This window comes from Amyelois transitella, chromosome 5 (genome assembly GCF_032362555.1).
Source record: "Amyelois transitella isolate CPQ chromosome 5, ilAmyTran1.1, whole genome shotgun sequence".
In the NCBI taxonomy this organism is placed as follows: domain Eukaryota; kingdom Metazoa; phylum Arthropoda; class Insecta; order Lepidoptera; family Pyralidae; genus Amyelois; species Amyelois transitella.
Window position 1 is genome coordinate 5,647,801 of NC_083508.1, and position 19,203 is coordinate 5,667,003.

Here is a 19,203-nt window from a genome sequence, read left to right on the forward strand (position 1 = left end):
TTATGCGAAAACATGTACCTAAATGGTCTAGAGTAACTAAGTAAGATTTTGTACAAGATATATGACTGTATGTTTTCCAAATAAAATAAAATAAAAAAAAATATTTTTTTTTAAAGTGAAGACTTCTCCAGCAGTTTTGTGCGCTTTGTATGAAGAGTAAAAATGTTAACTCGCATGAGGACCTAATCGAAATTCATTAGCCGGCGCAGCAGGGCGGTTACGCGAATAATGTGTGTGTGTGTTTGTGTTAGGTTACAAATACAGCATTCTACATATCTACGGTACACGCATCCGTTAAAATTCCGCATTCTTGCAAAATTATTTCCTTACCATTTCAAAATAAGTATCTAACTACGTATCAAAAATGCCCAACTTTAATATTCAAGTTTTCAATTCTGCCGAAACTGTCGGAGTGCTATACAACCCGTTGTTTCTCTTGCTTGCAGGTCACTCCTACTTGCACCCTCCGCCACTATGTTTCGGGGTCTAGGGTCCGTTTTCCTATTTTTCTCCGAAGGAGATATAATCACTTGCTTTTCTCTTTCCAGTTCGTTCGGTCTACATCATGTTTCTTGCTTTGTGATATATCCATATTTAAGTATTTGTAATTTGTACAATAAAGAGAACTCTTAGGTACTACCTAGGATGTGATTAAAATTTGAATCCCGACACCGACAAACGGTTTGTACCGCTATTTATATCTATAAATTTAATTTACTACAACGAGCAAACAACATAACATTGAAGGCGGAACGTTGGGTATAAAAAGATGCTTCTTCTTTGTATAACATTTTAGTTCCAAAGGGATGATTACTGTTATAAACTAGTTGCGAAGGATACAGGTTTTTCTAATGTAGATTTATTTAGCGTGCAGTCCTATATAAGTTTATATAGGACTGCACGCACATTAACAACAGAAAATATGATCGTAGATAAGTACTTAGATAATAATAAAATCTTTCAAGCCGACTTATTCATGTAAGAAAATCAAGAGCTCCTTAAAAAACTAGATTCTGTCTGTGGTGGGTATAATTGAATCCGTAATGTACATAGGTTTTTAGGTTATTTCTTTCGGCAGCGATGAATAATCTGTGGTAATTGCTCAGATTTCTTTGGGTAACTGAGACTCAAAACCAAGTGTCAACGTCAACCTCGTCAAGAGTTTTTTGACGTTGTTCCTATTTGTTCGAGTTGACAGTTTGACACACTACACTAGTATGAAAAACATGTACTTTGTAATGTGAGTGAAATATATTGTTTTTATTTATTGTTTACATTTATGATTACAAATCACACTTATGAGGTATACACGGAGGTTACTTCTGATGATATCGAACATTCTTATGAATCCTAATCGTTTGTCAATTGCCGGAAAATGATGAAGTTTTGGAAAAGTGCAGGTAAGATGTGGAAACTTGTAACATTGCACGAAAGTATCGCGAACTTGTTATGAGTCTAATTAACAAACATAACGCCATTGCTAATAAAAACATAAAACATATAAGTATGATTTTTTTTTTCAGCAAAAGGTAAATCAGGATGCCCAGTTCGACCACCGGAAGCTTGTACAAGCTCTACTAGCAACGAAATTATAAGGCCTCTATTAGATACTCCATCAGAAGAGGAAAATGCAGGTAGCTAATTATACGATTCCTTTTTTATGACTCTAGTCGAGAGTATTAGTAGAAATTATTAACTGATTTTTTGTTTAAGATTACAAGCATATATTTGAGGAAAAAACGAAATTATCATTAAGTTTACATGATATTCTGATTGAGAAACATGCTGTAAAACATTTTATCCAATACATGGAATCCATTGGAAAGCATATACTGATCAAATGTTGGTTGGAACTGGATAATTTCAAAGGCTTGGTGGCTAACACAATTAATTTTACAAGTATATGCAATCTAGAAAATCATTCAAAAATTATCAGAACCAAAAGTTTTGACTACCAGTGTAAATGTGAACTGCAAGAAAAAAAAGAAATTCTAAGACAAAGTCCAAATGATGATAAAAATCAGTTTAGTAGTAACAGTAATATAAAGATACGAAGTGAAAAAAATTCAACTAGTTCATGCTTGAACTTGTCTGAATATGCTAATTCTATTAGAAGTTGCCAGGAATGTGAAAAAAAACAGAGACTCACAAACATAACAGACGTGGCAATAGATTTATTTAAAAAGTATGTGGCTTTAGAAGCTCCATGCCACCTTGACTTACCTGATGAATTAAGGAAATCGGTTATTTCTAATATATGCAATCCAGATGGAATGATCAAGGAAGATTGCTTTGCTCCAGTGCAAGAAATCTTATTTAAACAAATAAACAATAATTATTTTAGTGATTTTACGAACAGTCCTTACTATATGAAAGCTCAAATTGATATATTGACTAGTGGCTCTCTTAACCTCCAAGACATTTTGTATTATGACACAATTCTATTTTATTTTACTGAATATTTGGAGCAAGAATCTTGTAGAATTCTGTTAGAATTTTTAATGGCAATAACACATTTCAGGAATAATTTGCAAAATGACAGAAATGTGAACGCTGAACAAGCACAATCTGATGCCATTGTTCTGTATGATAAATACTTTTCACTTCAAGCAACAAGTCCAGTTGGGTTCAGCACTGACATTAGATTACTAGTAGAAAGTGAAATATGTCGAGAAGGTGGTCCACTTGCAACCTGCTTTGACTTACCTTATAAAATAGTATTCAAGACCCTTTCAAAATATGTAAAAACATTTTTAGATTCTGAAATATATTACAAATATCTTTCAGAAATGATACATTCAGTAGATCAGATGTGGTCTTCCAGTCACAGATCACAATCAGATTGTAGCAGTGAGTTTAGCATTAGTACTCAAAACACATTGTTGGCAATGGGGGATCCAGGGTTTGGGAAAAAAAAGCGTAATCACTCTGTACCTGATATGACAATAGACTCAAACCAACTCTATAATGCTGATGCATTATGGCAAAGAAAAAAGCAAGATGGTTTAAGTCTAGGCAGAGTAAACAGTTTAGGCAGATTTGAGTCTAAATTTGAACCTGATCCAGATAAGAAAGACAAATCAGTTCTTAAAAAAATGGTAAGTAAATTTGTGCCAACATCTTCATCCAAAGTTGAAGAAGAAATGGCATGGCAAATCGCACATATGATTGTAAAAGATGTCACAGATTTAACTATGGCCCCACCGGAAAATGATCATGATGGAGTTGCAGACAGCATGTGATAGTTTGTTTTATATATAAATATATATTTTGTATAAGATCTATAAATGTAATATATACTTCTAAAATATAAAATCGTCGATAAAATTATCCGCCGTATTTTTATTTTAAAAGCAAGAGTTATGTAAGTGCATGTAGAAATGCAGTCACACAGGGGTTGAGACCCCTTTATGTAGAGGCACCTGAGGGCCTGAGGGGAAATGAAATGGTATTGTAAAAAATTGGACATTTTTCTAAGTTGGAAGTATGGCTTATAGTACGTTCAGAACATAAATATTGAATGGACGGAATCAAGGGATACTTTACGTGAACCACATCACACCAGTCTATTATTATGCAATACAATACAATAACTTTTTATTGCATCACTGTAAATGACAGAAAATTCACAATCATGTTTTAAAACATCGCAGAATATCGTATGTGAGCAATGTTTGAAATTGGATATGTAAAACAAACACAAAAACTATGATTTATAAAAATAAAGTCTTTACTAGTCATATAAATATTATTTTTGACATATCACACAAACGTGCACACTAATATTTACAAAAATCGTGGTAACGATTTCAATATTTTAGTAACTTTAGCAACGGTATCACAATGTTGCATAAGTATTAATGCTAGGTGGTATAGGAGATAGTTGTAGACGAGAGGGCTCCGAACCAAGCAAAGGCGATTGCTCGTGAAAAAAATTAAAATCCTTTATGTTTTCTTTTACAGACGAAGACCGCGTAAAAATTTTGTTGTTTGAATTCCATTTTCTATACACTAATGCATTAAGCAAAGCTTGCATTGGATTCAGTAGAGCCTGTCAACAAAACAAAAATATAAGTAAATTATATATAATATTTTTTTAACTCTTAATGAACCTTACATGGAAAATACTTACCATTATATACCATGTAGTTATAATCGCTTTCACTGGTATATTGAACCACATAGTCCATATCAAGATACCATTTATCAAATTTGGTAACCAGCAAACATAGAATACGACGTTTATAAGCAAAAACTTCAGTCTTAATGTATCTATGACCCTTCTTTCTCGGCTTGTGAACTGAAAAATGAAAGTGAATTTGAAAATAATATTATAGGACAAATCACACTGAATCAAGCTGGCTCTAAACTGAATATCCATAAAATATGGAGTACTTTTTTGCGATACGTGAATAAGTTGAAGCGTGATGTTATATAGCCTAAAGCCTTCCTCGATAAATGGTCTATTCAATACAAAAATAATTTTTCAATTCGAACCAGTAGTTCCTGAGATACGCGCGTTCAAACAAACAAACTCTTTAGCTTTATAATATTAGTATAGATATCTACCTATTTTTACGGGTACCTACTTATTGGTCTTGAAAAATTCATTTAAATGTTAACTTTAAGAAGACACAATTTATGACATAAAATATTGATATTGTTACTTGTCATTTTTATTTTACAAAATAAGTTGTAAAATTACAATAATTGTGCCGTATGGTTACCGACACAAAAAAAAAAAAAAAGGACTACTCCATCTCTAACATAGATGTCGTAAAAGACGACTAAGGGATAGGCTATATACTTGGGATTCTTGTTTAAGGCGATGGGCTTGCAACCTGAGTCACTATTTGCATTTTAATTCTATTGTTTGAATTCATAGCAGATGAACGTGGCCTTTCACTGTTGGCTCCATCTAATCCACAAGAAATGTAGACGTGATTAAAGATAGATAGAAGAAGTAAGTTCGAAACTTGTGCTACGAGGTACTGACTCAACAATATTATATTGTATATTAAATACTTATTATAGATAAATATACAAGACCCAAGCCTATCAGAGAAAGTTTCATTTTTCATGCCCTGTCCGGGATTCGAACACAGGATCACAGACAAGCACTACTTACCGCTGCGCCACAGAGAGAGAGGAGTTTATATATTTATATGTATGTATCGCAATTATTTACCTGAGCGAGAGGAAAAGCTACAGCCATTTCTATGTCCTTACTTGCTAAAATATAAATGACAGGATTGACTATCATCACAATTGCTATTGGTACATAAGTGGCACAATAATTAGGTAAGATTCTGTACAGAGCACTTGATACTGATGACAAATTATGGCAACTGAAACAAACAAAGTAGGCAGGTTTTTTATCATTTCATTTCAAAATTCCAAGTGTTCTAAAAATTTACCTTTTTTCTATATTATGTATCCCAACAGCTCAAAATATCGCATTAAGTTGCTTGGATGTGCAAGTTTACTCAAAATGTTTTCCCTCATCTGAATGCATCAGTAAGCAATGAAATTATATATATATATCATCAGAGAGAGATATATATATATATATAGCTACTTACATATATATCTCTCTGAAAAAATCACTGACACATGGCCGTGGTAGGATTTGAACTTGGATCACCCGTATGGCAGATACATATGATTCAGTTATTTCATTAGCTAGGTTAGATAGATTTAAGATCTATGAAATTTGAATGTTGGCTTCATACACACTGTGCACTAGTAGCAAGTTCTAAATGTATTAAAAGATAAAAATAATTATAATTATATAACTTTATGTTTGTTCAATTACTAAAAATTTTTCCTAAGTGTAACAAACACTTTCCTAAAAACCGCATCAAAATCGGTTCAGCGAAACACGAGATAATCGCGGACAAACATTCATACACACAAACATACAGGATAAACTGAGAACCATCTTTTTTGAAGGCAGTTAGAAAGACAATTTACTTACGTAGCATTTGGGATGTATAATATTGATAGGCCAAAACTTGTTGTTGCTGCAGGCAGTCCCCATGCAAAGGAATGATAAAGTAAAGGATGTGAATCACGTCCTTGAATAGTGTGCCTGGTGTCGATTGCATAGAAAAGAGTCCAAAACCAAGTAGCGGTGTAAAAGTATTGAGTCCATGCCTAAAATCAATGTTTGGTGCATGTATTATCTCAAAAATGGTCTCCAGAAGAAATCTTCTCAAAATTAGGTTATAGATTTGATTTACATTATGCCTTGGTACAAACTACAAAATGTGTCCTTGTCCAAAACTTTAAATTGAATTAATGGACATACAGTATGTACTTATGTAACCTTTTTCAAATGTAATTAGAGAACATCTAAGAGTGATAAGGAGAGTGTGAACAGAAAGGTAGGAGTAGGAAGGCCTAGACAAACATACCTTGATTAAATTAAAGACATCCTGCCAAAATGTCAGGTCAAGAGTACCCGAAACTGCTGAGTTTGCATGAAGAGAGTTATGTATGCATAATTTATGTATGTATTAGAGAACAAATACTTACAGATATTAAGCTGCAAAATAATACACTAACATCATCATCTGGCATAGGCATTATGTTTTTATATCTTAACCAGAGCGAAGAACGAATCAATACACCTGAAACAAATTTATAATTTAAATTTTTTCTTGTGTCAACAAAACTATGTTTTGATATTGATAGTTACCCATAGTTACTAATAATAAAAAGATATGTATTTTTGTATGTTTGTAACAAATAAGCTTTAAAACTACTAAACCGATTTTGATGATATTTGATAAACAAATAGAATAAACCCTTAGGAATAACATAAGGTTTTTCTGTCTGGAAATTTTATGCTTTATAATCATCTAACATAAATAGAGAATAATAAAAATTTTCATTTTAAACTGATATCAAACATGGTACCTTGAGAAACAAGAATATTGGTAAGGTAAAAATGTACAAGAGTAATGTGAGGAATCTTAAACCAGAGCTAAAAAAAGGAGTAGGAGGGGATGAAAGACAAACTTTAATGGTGAACAAAGTCACAGACACACCTATATAGTAGTCTATGAAAGTAAACAAACAATGAAATAAAAAATATATTGTTTTCATAGATGATTACCAGAAGAAGCAAATAAATCTGCTACAGCCAGCCAAAATATTATCCATTGGCCATGAGTTGATGCTGAAGTTGGCCCACTTTGAAATTCTTTTTGTTTGTTTCGAGGATAAATCTGGAATTATATGTTCAGTTAACAAACATACATAAACGCCTCTTTCCCGGAGAGCTGCAGAGACCACCTCATTCCACTTGCCTTTCGTTACGCTTTCACAGCTAAGCCCCTGAACCGATTTTGATGAAATTTGGTACAGAGACTAAGTTGACCCGGAGAAAGAACAAAAGCTACTTCATATTGCGAAAAAAGAAACCACGCGGATAAAATTGCAGGCAAAAGTTAGAATTTAATAAAATAAGAAATTATTTACGTAGGCCTTTTAAAAAATGTGTGATGTGATATACCTACTTGGATTGGTGTTTAAAGATTTAAATTTTAATTTAAAAAGTAATGTAGTTACTAATCAAGTTAATTACCTGGTAGAGTGATCCAAAAATACCAATAATAGAAGAAACAAGACAGACAATGTTGTAAGAATCGGTATTAAATTCATTCATAATTTTTACTGCAATATCTTCCGTATTTCCAGTATGATGGCAGCAAAATGTTTGAATCGTCGGATCAGACATTTTTAGCTTATTTTACTTACACAAATAAAAATAAAGATATTGTTTTAATAAAGTTTAAAAAAATCAAGTTTTAGATTACATATTTTAGACAACTGCAACCACAAAAAAAACACCAGTTCAAAATATGAAAATAAACAATATTTTTTTTTCGTTATGCCAAATGAAATGTATTTTTAATTTCACGACCATGGAAAATAAGTCGGCCCTTCGTTCGTTGTATGCTTTGCGTCATATAAATAATTGTCGAAATGTCATTACATGAGCCGTAGCCTGGAATGCCAAAATTAAGACTCACAAGCCTCAACTAAGCAAAGTATCCGAACGAAAAGGGTCTTATTACACTAACAAAAACTCTTTAAAATGATTGAATGCAAATTGGGACGACGGGAAATCAAAAATATTTTAAACATTTATAGTATAAATGTAATAATATGTTACGATTCTTCTTCTTTTACAGCCTAATTAATCATCTAAAGAACGTGCAAATAGGCCTCTTCCAATTTTACGATCAGTTGTTTCAACGAATTTCGAAAAAAAAATATTATTCTTTTATAATAATTTTATATTTATTAAGAAAAAAATATCTTGTGTAGAAACGGATTTCGAAATTTGGTTTTGAAAGTGATCGAACGAAAGTTCATAACAATGTCGGTATTTCCTTTACGTTTATTTAATCACATCTTCCTTTATAATTTAAACTAGCTGTACCCACGACTTCGTCTGCGTGGAATTGTTATTTTGGGCATCATTTATTTTTGCGAGTAGCCTCCTCAGCTTTATAAATTATAGCTGTTGTTACCCATGACTTTGTCAGCGTCATTTTTTTTCTGTGATATTTTTATATCGATTCAAAAATGACGAAGTTCCATACAAACTTGCACCCCCAATTTCATCCCCTTGGGATAGAATTTCAGGATAAAAAGTATATTCTAATCCAGGTTACTAACTATATCTGTGCCGAATTTCTTTCAGATCCGTTCGGTAGATTTTGCGTGATGCGCGTACAAACATACAGACAGACGGACGGACAGACAGACAGACAAATTTCTAAAAAAAATTGTTTTGGCTTCTATTGACCCTAAAAAGACCACTTATAATTTTTTTTTCTTAAATATCTTCAATGTACAGACATATGGACACAGAGCCGGATTAACCCTGTCATGGGCCTGTAGGCACTACCATTTTCGGGCCCCTTTTCTTTACCTATTCTGACTGATAATCATGTGATGTATTTTTTTTGCCTTCTACTAGGGTTGCCAACATTTTAGTGTCAAAATATAGTATTTTTTAAGAAAAGCTTTTAAAAATATAGTACCTTGCACATAAATATAGTATTTTAGTAGGGAACAATAAAACATTACCTAAGTTACATTTTACTAATTTATTTTTTATTTTTTACTGGCCAAAAACTATATTTTTTTGCACTTTTTAACAATTTTTTCTCTCCAATATAACTGGCAGAAGGTTTATCGCAGTAAATTTTTAAATAACTATAAATCAAAAGCTCATTTTTAGTAGGTATAAAAGATATATGTGCTCTGTTTCTTTCTTCACACCATTTAGAATTCATAATCCTTTCTATGAATGCCGAAATAGCGGGAACACTTTTGTTTTAAATACTTTTGGTTTTGTGTATGTGAAAATCGTAAGTCTTCAAATACGGAGAACACATAAACTTTTAAAATTTACCTTGCAATCGCAGAACTCATATCACATATTGTAATTAAAGATACGTAGGTTATAGGTATTTTGAAAGTTTCGGAACTATTACGCTACAAATTATTATCACCCTACGGAAGCTTACAGAACGCACCCAACAAATCGGGGATTCCCCCAACGTACATGAAGTCCAGTTAGTTGCGATTCGAAGGATTATATTAGTTCTTATATTAGATACTAGATGGTTCTGTATGTATAAAGTGTTACAGGTGTTGAAAAAGAAAGAAAAGTTTTGTTAATTATCATTTTCGTTCAATTAAAAAAAAAATATTTTCGGAATGCAGTGCAGTGGGCGGGGCCCCTGTCGATGCTAAGCCCCTAGGCAGTTGCCTACTCTGCCTTAAGGTTAATCCGGCTCTGTATGGACATATGGATAGTATGCCAATGAATGAAATGGAGGACCAGTCTCAAATGACATGGAAAATTAAATGGAATAATAATATTTTTTATTTATATTGTCAATAAATAAAACAAATATGTACTTAGGTGGGATTGCATTTATTAAAATAATATAAAATATAGAAAAATATTATCTTTACTTACTTAAAGATAATAATTTTAACAAAAGATTTTTTGGTACTTTTCAATATAGGTTTGTAAGTAAGGTTTGATCATACATTTACACATTACGCACCTATCCCCAATTTTACATCGGTACACAAACACATAACCAATCAAAATAGTCAAGTAGTTTTTCGAAATCAGAATAAACATCTACTTCCCACTTTTGTATTTTAAACTTATCTTGACTTGTTTTATATTATTATATTAATACTTACGTAAAAAAATGTTTTCTTTCTTACCTAAAACATAATATACTAAGATGGGCGCAATCAAAAGGGCAAAAAAACAATGAGTACTTAGATATTAGATTCATACATATAATTTCTAAAACGATATGTTGATAATCATTTGATATTAAAAAATAAACACAATAATCTAGGTAACAACCAGTATAAAACAATGTGTTACAAATTTCCACACCTTAGAGTTGTAAGAGTAAAACTACATTTTTCCACACTTGTCCCACGTCATTTCTTTTACAATTGTAAAGAAAATTTACTGTTTACTTTCTTTAGGATTATCAGTTGTTTGTAGTGGCATTACTGTTAAATCGGTTGTTACAGCAAAACATGGGTTAATTGGATCACGAACATCACCAGGTTCGGAAGTACAGTTTATTGCAGAAGGAGTACTAATATCAGGCGTAATGCTAGAGAAAGCCATAGCTGGGGGTTGATTTGCAGTCAACGTTCCATCAGGGCTAACTATTGTGCCGTTAATAACATCTTTTCCAATACTTGATATTGGAGGCTCGGTAACATTATTCTCAGCTGCCGTATTTAAGAGAGTGGCACAAGGAATTGTTGTCATATATTCTTTACCGGTCTTAGTAAGAACCGTTACGATACATTTAGTATTGTCTGACTTACCGTCACTTGTTTGGACTTCCTTAACATCGGCATCAGGTGAAAAAGATGAAGCAATTGCACAAGGTATTGCTAACACTTCTGTTACATTGTCACTTGAAATTGTAAGACTACAATTTACCAAATCTTTTAAAAATGAATCTTCTACAGGCTCCGTATTGTTTGCAGGCGCTACAGCCACCGGTTGCCCTCTGTTGTCGTAAATAACTGTATGGTGGTGATGTCCGGTGGAACGAGCTAGATTCCATAATGCTAGTCCCGTCAATAATGTGCCGACACCGGCACCTGCAATTCCGACACCTTTTAAGGCGCTGCTTGTACGACTTACTCCTCCAAACCCATTATTTCCATAATTACCAAAGTAGCCTGGACTTTGAGGCCCTGGGTTATAAAAACCATGTCCTCCATACCCACCATAATTTGACCCATGATTTGGATAAGGCGGAGGTGGATGATGATAATTATTCCCATAATTTTGTGAAGGATAGTTAGCACCGTTATAAGGTTTGTTATTGCCAGGATATGGAGGTGGCGCTGCCCCTGCATACGAATTCCCTTGAGTACCATAAGAGTATCCTGTTCCAGAAACTGCGCCGTTGGACCCAGATAAGCCACTGCCATGGGGATATCCTGCTCCAGGTGAATTTACTGCTCCAGAGCCTGACACACTGCCACTTTGAGGATATCCAGCACCAGAGTTGCCAGGTCGCGAAGCAGCGGAACCTGAAAGCCCACTTCCTTGTGGATATCCTGCTCCTGAAGTACCAGATAAACCATTAGATGACGGATACGAATGTGAACCTTGGGCTTGGGTATTACTATGGGACTGTTGAGAAGCCTGACTTCTCTGAATACTCTCTTGATTTGGTGCTGAAGGTTTGGCCTTACTTCCAGATAACCCTGTCTGACTTGAAGGGTACGAATGACTTTGTCCAGTTTGCGTCTTCTGTTGCCATGTAGACAAACTTTTTTGAGCCGGTTGTGTTTTTTGTTGCCATCCAGATAAAGATGGCTTTTGAGCTGATGGTTGTGGATAACTGAACGAGGTTGGTGCCGGTTGTGGATTGCTAGTTTTTCTACTTGTTCCGCGGCCCGAACCGGATGACCGACTTTTTGATGTTTTTCTGCCCTCTACGTAAATTAAGGCACACAGCACAAATACAGACCAAAATAATATTTTTGTATTCATAGTTATTCAGATATTTTCACTTCACATCGAACGTAGTTTCACTGACTGAAGCAACTAACACTTAACTTTGTGATTGAAATAGCTCGCCTTTGTGCCGTAATCGTCTGGAAAGATCAGCTTCTCGAATGGCGTGGTTATGATGAGGTCGATTGTTGGTTGCCCACCCCGCACTGCGCACCTAACGTCGTAAGTACTGGCTACATTCATTGTTATATATACCTATAGGATTACAATGACCGACCTCGACAAAAATTAAACCAACTACCTACTTTCGTGCGGTCGATAAGCAACATAAGTATACCTACCTTATTAGAAAACACGCCGTCAGTAAGGGTTACTAAGTAACAACAAAGCTTTTTACCTAGGTACAAACATCACTGCCACACACTTACCAAGGTTGTTTTTCGCTACCAATTTAGTATTTTCCTCTTCATTTGTTTTAGGTAAAGGTGTTATTTTTTTCATGTAATTAAAAATATTTACAATCTTTGTACACTCAATTATTATTTTATAATAATTCAAAGGTCAAAATTGTTTGAAACTACAAGTCACTTATAACGTTTTAAACAATAACATCTTCACGACATACCTAAGTACTTGCTGAGGACCTTTCAATTGAATAATCGCATATCCTCTTAATAACATGACCGTAGAGGGATAGACTAGACAAGTACCTACCTCTAAGCAAAATAGCTACATAGTACCTGTAGGGATTTTCACAATTTATTAATTTTAATAGTTTTAATTGTAAATACATAAAATAATAAATAAAATTATATTTTAGTAATAAACGGACAACCTATAATATAAAAACGTATGACGTATGATAGGTATAAAAACTCATACGCGGAACTCTTTCGTCCTGCCATAAATTCGGCGAACAAGAAAAATGAAAAAATGTCAGTTTGACAAGAGTCAATTTTTATTGTATTTCTTGGCCCGTTTGTTGCTATACGCTTGAATATTAATTTAATTCTTTTATTTCATCCTATATCCATTTCCCTATTCTCTTACTCTGACTGCGCTTCACCTTCTATCAAGTAAGCTTTGGATCTATCGCTACATACCTAACTACTCGATTTAGTTATACACGGGTCTTCGCACACTAATTATTAGTATATATAGTCTATGTGTATGTTATGCGAATTTTATATAGTTCACATTTTTAATAGGTACAGTCACGTGCATTTACGACATAAGTAGTTTTTCAAAGACTGCGATATTATACCCACATAAAATTTTTCTGAAAAACGACACAGGGAACTGTTAAAACATTGCCATACATGTTTCGTCCTGGCCTTGTCGCGGTTCTTCCTCAGGTTTCTGGACAGTGGGTTCTCTACCCATCTGACCTCCGCAACCTTTGCAGGGGAACTTAACTCATATTCGATCAAGGTTACACATACTGGTGCCTGAATGTGCAGATTTTCTCACAACGTTTTCCCTCGTCACAAAAGCATCAGTCACTTCCTTTTAAATAGGTACAAGGGAGGAAAATAAATCATGCAAATAGGATACGATTGTCATTTTTTACCATGGGGTCTAGTTTTATAATTATAAAAGGGACGTATACCTACTTATGATATCAAAATTATAATCGTAAAGAGAAAATTCGAAGAAAAGAGCTTTTCAATTAAATACTTATCTTATCCTCGATAAATAGAATCAAGCACTGCTAATTAGCTATAGGTAAATATATCTTATCAATTAAGTATATTTTATCAATTAAAATCATATACGCACATAAATAGGTATGTTAATTATTATTTATCAGAGATAATTTATTGACCGTACAGTCGCAATCTATCCGTGGTGACATAGACTCCTAACAATACAAGCCAAGAGGCTCAAAAATGATTTTAATTTTATCATTATCAATATTGTTAGTTTATTCTAGTGCATTACCTAATGGCAACAGAGGAGGAGCATTGGACACTTCATTTATTGATACCATCGCAGCCTCAATAAGGTTTCAGTGTTGTTAATTTTTAAAGTTCACAATAAACAAGTGTTTATCCTATTAAGTTTCGTAACGACTAATAATTGTCTGGTGAAGTTGATCACTTTTTTATGTTTTAACCAAACAAAGGCCCATAATAACCCTCGAATTCGCAGGAAGCACAAAGATAATGCCGATACGCAGAACGTTGTAACCGTACCACCAAACTGTCCAGAGGGCCAAGTTCTAGTAAATGGGGTTTGCCGTGATATATGGAGGACGAGAGTCAACTTCCAAACGTAAATATTTCCTTAACGAGTAGCCTCTTTAGTTAAGAGAATTTACAGGGAGATGAATTGAAGCGATACATCTTCTTCTTCTTCTTTATATATAAAATTCTCGTGTCACAATGTTTGTCTCAGTACTCCTCCGAAACGGCTTTACCGATTTTAACCAAATTTTGCATGCATACCCTGTAAATTCTCTTAACTAAAGAGGCTACTCGTTAAGGAAATATTTAGGTCTAAGAATCGGCTAGGTAACATCTATTTTTCATACCCCTAAGTGTTAAGGGTTGTCCACCCTTAACTTATTTTTTTTAACTTGAAATTACTTAAAAATTATTTATATGGCAAAACAACGTTTGCCGGGACAGCTAGTAATACAGTAAAATGTGTTTTAACCGCCTTCAAATAAAAAAGTTAGCTTTCAATTTGACCTGATGTTTGTATGCATTGTATAGGTATTTGTCCGCGATTATATAGCGTTTCGCTGAACTGATTTTGATGCGGTTTTCAGGAAAATGTTTTTTACACTTAGTGTTCGGGGAAAGAACATAAAAACTTAAATCTAATATAATTTTTTATTTCATAATTTTAGCAAGGTGAGTGATGCACACCAAATGAATTTACAAAGCGGAAGGAAGTGTTGCCACCAACAATTTTTATATTTTATTTTTAATTGAACACTTAGGAGAAGGTTTTAGAAATTTAATCGACTCCAAAAAAGGAAAATATCTATTGAAGGCGGTTCTCTATTTATTTTTCATGTTATACATAGGTACGAGTACACTTCAAAAGTTAGGGAAGTAAAAATAATTATGAAAATGTAATAACTTAATATTGATATATTAGATATATTTTAGGTATGTCAATGGGAATCCTGAGAGCCACAACGTAGTTGTAGTACCACCTAACTGTCCTCCTGGCCAAACATTAGTCAATGGGGTTTGCCGTGACATATGGAGCGCAGGAATAAAGCCGCAAATGTAAGTCTGGATAACATGCCTAACTTAAACTAGGTATCTTAATACTTAGTTCCTACTTATCATCTTAATAGGCTCCACACTTTGTTGGAGAAATAAAACTATACTGGCCTATAAAAGTCTGCCTCCACAATTGTATCCACTTATCCTTGCAAACACATGAGATATTAAAGAACTAACGTAAATAGTATCCAAACGTCAAAATACTGAACACATGTACCTACCACAAGAGATTTATATACATTTATATACCTAATTATTTATTAAACTACATTTTTTTTAGGTATTTCAGTGAATATGTTGATAACCAAAACGTAGTCGTCGTACCACCTAACTGTCCGCCTGGCTATGTGCTAGTCAATGGGGTGTGCCGTGAAGAATGGAACAGAGAAAGCAAGACGACGTAAGTCTCTCATCCGTTAATGTTCCCTTTTTAACCGCCAATGGAAAAAGAGGGGGGTTATAATATTTTTAGGTACAAGTACTTGCCGGATATATCCGAATTCAAGATATACCTAGTTGGTCGTATGCCTTTAAATCACCCGACGAAAATCGTCAGTTTCATAAGATTGACGTGCCTGACGTCTATCTCGTCTCTCTTACTAGCTGTGTGTGTCTATCTGTCATAACATATCGTAGCACCCCTTAGAGTAACTATCCGCTTAATTTTATTAGCACCCAAACTAATGAACTTTAAACCGATTTTTATGTTGTTAATTTTTTGTTGAGATCTAGAATTGTCGTGTTGGGGGTGTTCTTAAGATCATTTGATGGAAATTGGTTCAAGATGGCCGCCACCATAAAATGTCAGAATTTAAGATTTTATTATGTATTTAAAGTCGGAATACCTACATATAGGGATAAACATAAGGCTCCGAGTTGATTTTACGTACCCCCTATATATACCCATAATACCCCACTGGTTAATTTATTACATTTAAACAGTACGAATTTTGTTTAAGGCATTTCAGTGAATATGCTGACAACAAAAATGTAGTCGTCGTACCACCCAACTGTCCGCCTGGCTATGTACTAGTAGGAATGTGAAAAAAAATCGATTATGGAAAAAATCGATTAAAAATCGATTTTTTTAAAAGTAAAAATCGATTTTAATAAGTGATTTTTTAAAAATTAATAATCGATTAAAAATCGATTTTTACAATCATGCAATAAATGCACTCCGACATTACGTTTTTGTCTTCTGGCTTGGAGCCCGGAACGCGAACTGCCAAAGAATACTATCATAGCTCCATAATATTACATTAACGCCATCTGTTCATTCTTTCTGTGCTTTTAAAACAGTTAAGATCATTCATTTAATCAAACATTCTCTAGATGGAGTTAGTCGATGAACAGTATTTTACCGACATTCGGTTGTTATTCATTATTCGTTGCTGAAATTCCATTTTTCAAACTTGATTGTTAAAAACTTTTATTTGTGTTAACTTACTGTTTCTGTTGTTTATTTTTAATGAATACATCTATTGATATAATGAATATAGCGTTTATTTTGACATTAATTGAAAAATTTGGAAAAAAATCTATCAATGTAATAAAATCGATTATTTTTTTAAGAAAAATCGATTATTTATAAATCGATTTTTCATACTTAAAAAATAAATCGATTAGATAAAAATCGATTTTTTATCAGCAATGTCACATCCCTATGTACTAGTCAATGGGGTGTGCCGTGAAGAATGGAACTTTGCGTTGGATATCAAGTAGATACCTAATATTTTTGTTTACATACATACATACATATGGTCACGTCTATATCCCTTGCGGAGTAGACAGAGCCAATAGTCTTGAAAAGACTGAATGGCCACGTTCAGCTATTTGGCTAAATGATAGAATTAATATTCAAATAGTAACAGGTTGCTGGCCCAACGCCTAATAAAGAAGTTTGTAGGCCTATCCCTTAATCGCCTTTTACGACATCCATGGGAACAAGAAGGAGTGGTTCTATTCTTTGTTTTTATTGGATGCCTTTTACGACATCCATGGGAAATAGATGGAATAGTCCTATTCTTTTTTGTATTGGTGCCGGGAACCACACGGAACTAATATTTTTGTTTATTTTAACTAATTATCAAACATCTTTGACCAATGTCGGCAATGCTTAAAGTGATTCTTATTTCAATAGTGATAATAGTTTTTACTTTTAGTTAATCACAGTATCCATAAACACCTACCTAGGTACTTTTATCCTATATCCATGTTTTCTATAGGTACCTTAGATCATATTGTTGATCTAAGAACCATTCTAATATTAAAAAAAATATATTTTTGTATTTCTTGTTGTATGCTTCTAAGTATTAAACCTTGCTTGCTGAATGTAGCATTCAGTCAAAGATATTAAGTAATATATTATGTCAGTGACCATTCAGTCTTTCAAAACTGTTTGCCCAACCTACCCCATTAGAGATAAAAATAAGGATAGGTTATTTCAAAATTTACTAGAGTTTATTATTTTTAATGCTTGAGATAGACCTTGTTTTTTTAGGTTTCCAACATTTAAACTGGAATGTCCATTAGGCTATGCATTGATAGCTGGCTTGTGTATAGACCAACGAAGAAACGTAATTACGGTTCCCAATAATTGTCCAGAAGGCCAAGTTTGGTTCAATGGAGCATGTCGTGATGTTTGGAGAGCACTAGATGTAAAAGTGTAAGTTTGAAATTCTTGAATACGTTTATCAATATTCATTACTAAGCAGCTATACTTACTTTGATATTTTTTTTAAATCATAACAAACACATCAAAACCTCGGCTACCTTTAAACATCAGTATCAGTATGACATATAAAAATACGTTATGTTGTAAAAAGTCGTGGTACTAAGCTTAGTTTGATGGATTTCTTAATGTTTCAATGTTCCAATTTCTCAAATAATCAAAGGTCTTGCCGTGTGGTTCTCGGCACCAATAAAAACAAAGAATAGGACCACTTCTTGTTCCCATGGATGTCGTAAAAGGCGACTAAGGGATAGGCTTATAAACTTGGGATTCTTCTTTTAGGCGATGGCAACCTATCACTTTTTAAATCTCAATTCTATCATCAAGCCAAAAGCTGAACGTGGCCTATCGGTCTTTTCGGGACTGTTGGCTCTGTCTACTCGCGGGGGATGAGGACGTGACAATATGTATGTATGTATTAATAGTCTTAAAGATTTTTAAGAGTTTATTAGGTTCTAGTGAACAAACATTTTTTTTATATAGGTAGGTATGTACCTAATTGAAATGTGCTAACAAATCTTATTTGGTAAACCACACGACCCTATTAAGATTTTAGTTTTAGTAAGTTCCTAGAAGGCGCTGTAGTCAATTTAACCTGACGTCACCGTAGCCGATAAAAAGTTTACGATCAAGAAGCTTCTAACGACACCTCATTATAAATAATTTAGAAGTTATTAGGTAGGGAGATGAACATCCATACTCCCATCCATACATAGGTATATCATTGTCTAAATCATAACCATCCTTTTTCCTTCAAGGCAAAAAATTAAGATGATTCAATGCCTGACAGAAGATAAAATGGATGTATTTAACGCCGTTTTTATCGCGCGCTAGCTATCGCTATTTCGCTTTGTATTACGAAGTTAAACGGGACAGCGATAGTTTATCACTCGCTAAAAAAAGTCGTCGCGCGTGCTATACTAGCACCGCTGATCAATACTTCTAACGAGTTTCTTTTATTTTATTACAGATCTCCTGAAACACGTTAAACAGAAAAGGTTCTCTTCAAAATTCGTCAAGTTCGAATGAATGATGAACAGAAATAATTACTTAAATAATAAATAACCATATGAAATTAAATTCGTTTAATTTTTCAATCTTTAGATACAATTAGTATGTATGGACGTACAATATACGTAGCCGGCCTCTGTGGCGCAGCGGTAGTCTTATTTGTGACATCGGAG

At 33.7% G+C, this 19,203-nt stretch overlaps 4 protein-coding genes across 5 annotated transcripts; 2 read left to right on the forward strand and 2 right to left on the reverse strand.

The window, feature by feature from the left end:
* Positions 1-1,202: 1,202 nt before the first annotated feature.
* LOC106139056 (A-kinase anchor protein 10, mitochondrial) lies at positions 1,203-3,330 on the forward strand. The gene is made up of 3 exons (XM_013340395.2): positions 1,203-1,400; positions 1,524-1,634; positions 1,714-3,330. The coding sequence occupies exons 1-3, from the start codon at positions 1,376-1,378 to the stop codon at positions 3,240-3,242; spliced, it is 1,665 nt and encodes a 554-aa protein (XP_013195849.2). The 5' UTR covers positions 1,203-1,375; the 3' UTR covers positions 3,243-3,330.
* A 377-nt stretch (positions 3,331-3,707) lies between these two features.
* On the reverse strand, positions 3,708-8,134 carry LOC106139106 (G-protein coupled receptor 143). The gene is made up of 7 exons (XM_060954866.1): positions 7,592-8,134; positions 7,121-7,232; positions 6,538-6,632; positions 5,978-6,156; positions 5,189-5,348; positions 4,133-4,300; positions 3,708-4,051 (listed from the first exon to the last, which is right to left on the reverse strand). The coding sequence occupies exons 1-7, from the start codon at positions 7,742-7,744 to the stop codon at positions 3,839-3,841; spliced, it is 1,080 nt and encodes a 359-aa protein (XP_060810849.1). The 5' UTR covers positions 7,745-8,134; the 3' UTR covers positions 3,708-3,838.
* A 1,706-nt stretch (positions 8,135-9,840) lies between these two features.
* Positions 9,841-12,447, reverse strand: LOC106139105 (hornerin-like). Its single transcript, XM_013340475.2, has one exon. It carries the CDS (start codon positions 12,080-12,082, stop codon positions 10,523-10,525), a length of 1,560 nt encoding a protein of 519 aa, XP_013195929.2. The 5' UTR covers positions 12,083-12,447; the 3' UTR covers positions 9,841-10,522.
* Positions 12,448-13,850: 1,403 nt separating this feature from the next.
* Positions 13,851-19,099, forward strand: LOC106139121 (uncharacterized). 2 transcript variants are annotated; one of them, XM_013340493.2, is made up of 8 exons: positions 13,853-14,051; positions 14,198-14,320; positions 15,166-15,288; positions 15,569-15,688; positions 16,248-16,310; positions 16,950-17,006; positions 17,789-17,953; positions 18,990-19,099. In XM_013340493.2, exons 1-8 carry the CDS (start codon positions 13,936-13,938, stop codon positions 19,006-19,008), a joined length of 786 nt encoding a protein of 261 aa, XP_013195947.2. In that variant the 5' UTR covers positions 13,853-13,935; the 3' UTR covers positions 19,009-19,099. The 2 variants fall into 2 exon arrangements, with proteins under 2 accessions (XP_013195948.2, XP_013195947.2); XM_013340494.2 differs by lacking the exon at positions 14,198-14,320 and having other exon boundaries at positions 13,851-14,051.
* The last annotated feature ends 104 nt before the right edge of the window (positions 19,100-19,203 follow it).

Coding starts and splice junctions, on each gene's coding strand:
- LOC106139056 (XM_013340395.2), top strand. CDS start 1,376: ATGATGAAGTTTTGGAAAAGTGCAG. Junction 1,401..1,523: donor GAAGTTTTGGAAAAGTGCAG/GTAAGATGTGGA, acceptor TTTTTTTTTCAG/CAAAAGGTAAATCAGGATGC. Junction 1,635..1,713: donor ATCAGAAGAGGAAAATGCAG/GTAGCTAATTAT, acceptor TTTTTGTTTAAG/ATTACAAGCATATATTTGAG.
- LOC106139106 (XM_060954866.1), bottom strand. CDS start 7,744: ATGTCTGATCCGACGATTCAAACATTTTGCTGCCATCATACTGGAAAT. Junction 5,349..5,977: donor TTATACATCCCAAATGCTAC/GTAAGTAAATTG, acceptor TGTTTGTTTCAG/TTGCCATAATTTGTCATCAG. Junction 4,052..4,132: donor TAACTACATGGTATATAATG/GTAAGTATTTTC, acceptor TTTTGTTGACAG/GCTCTACTGAATCCAATGCA.
- LOC106139105 (XM_013340475.2), bottom strand. CDS start 12,082: ATGAATACAAAAATATTATTTTGGTCTGTATTTGTGCTGTGTGCCTTA.
- LOC106139121 (XM_013340493.2), top strand. CDS start 13,936: ATGATTTTAATTTTATCATTATCAATATTGTTAGTTTATTCTAGTGCA. Junction 14,321..15,165: donor ACGAGAGTCAACTTCCAAAC/GTAAATATTTCC, acceptor GATATATTTTAG/GTATGTCAATGGGAATCCTG. Junction 15,689..16,247: donor AACAGAGAAAGCAAGACGAC/GTAAGTCTCTCA, acceptor ATTTTGTTTAAG/GCATTTCAGTGAATATGCTG.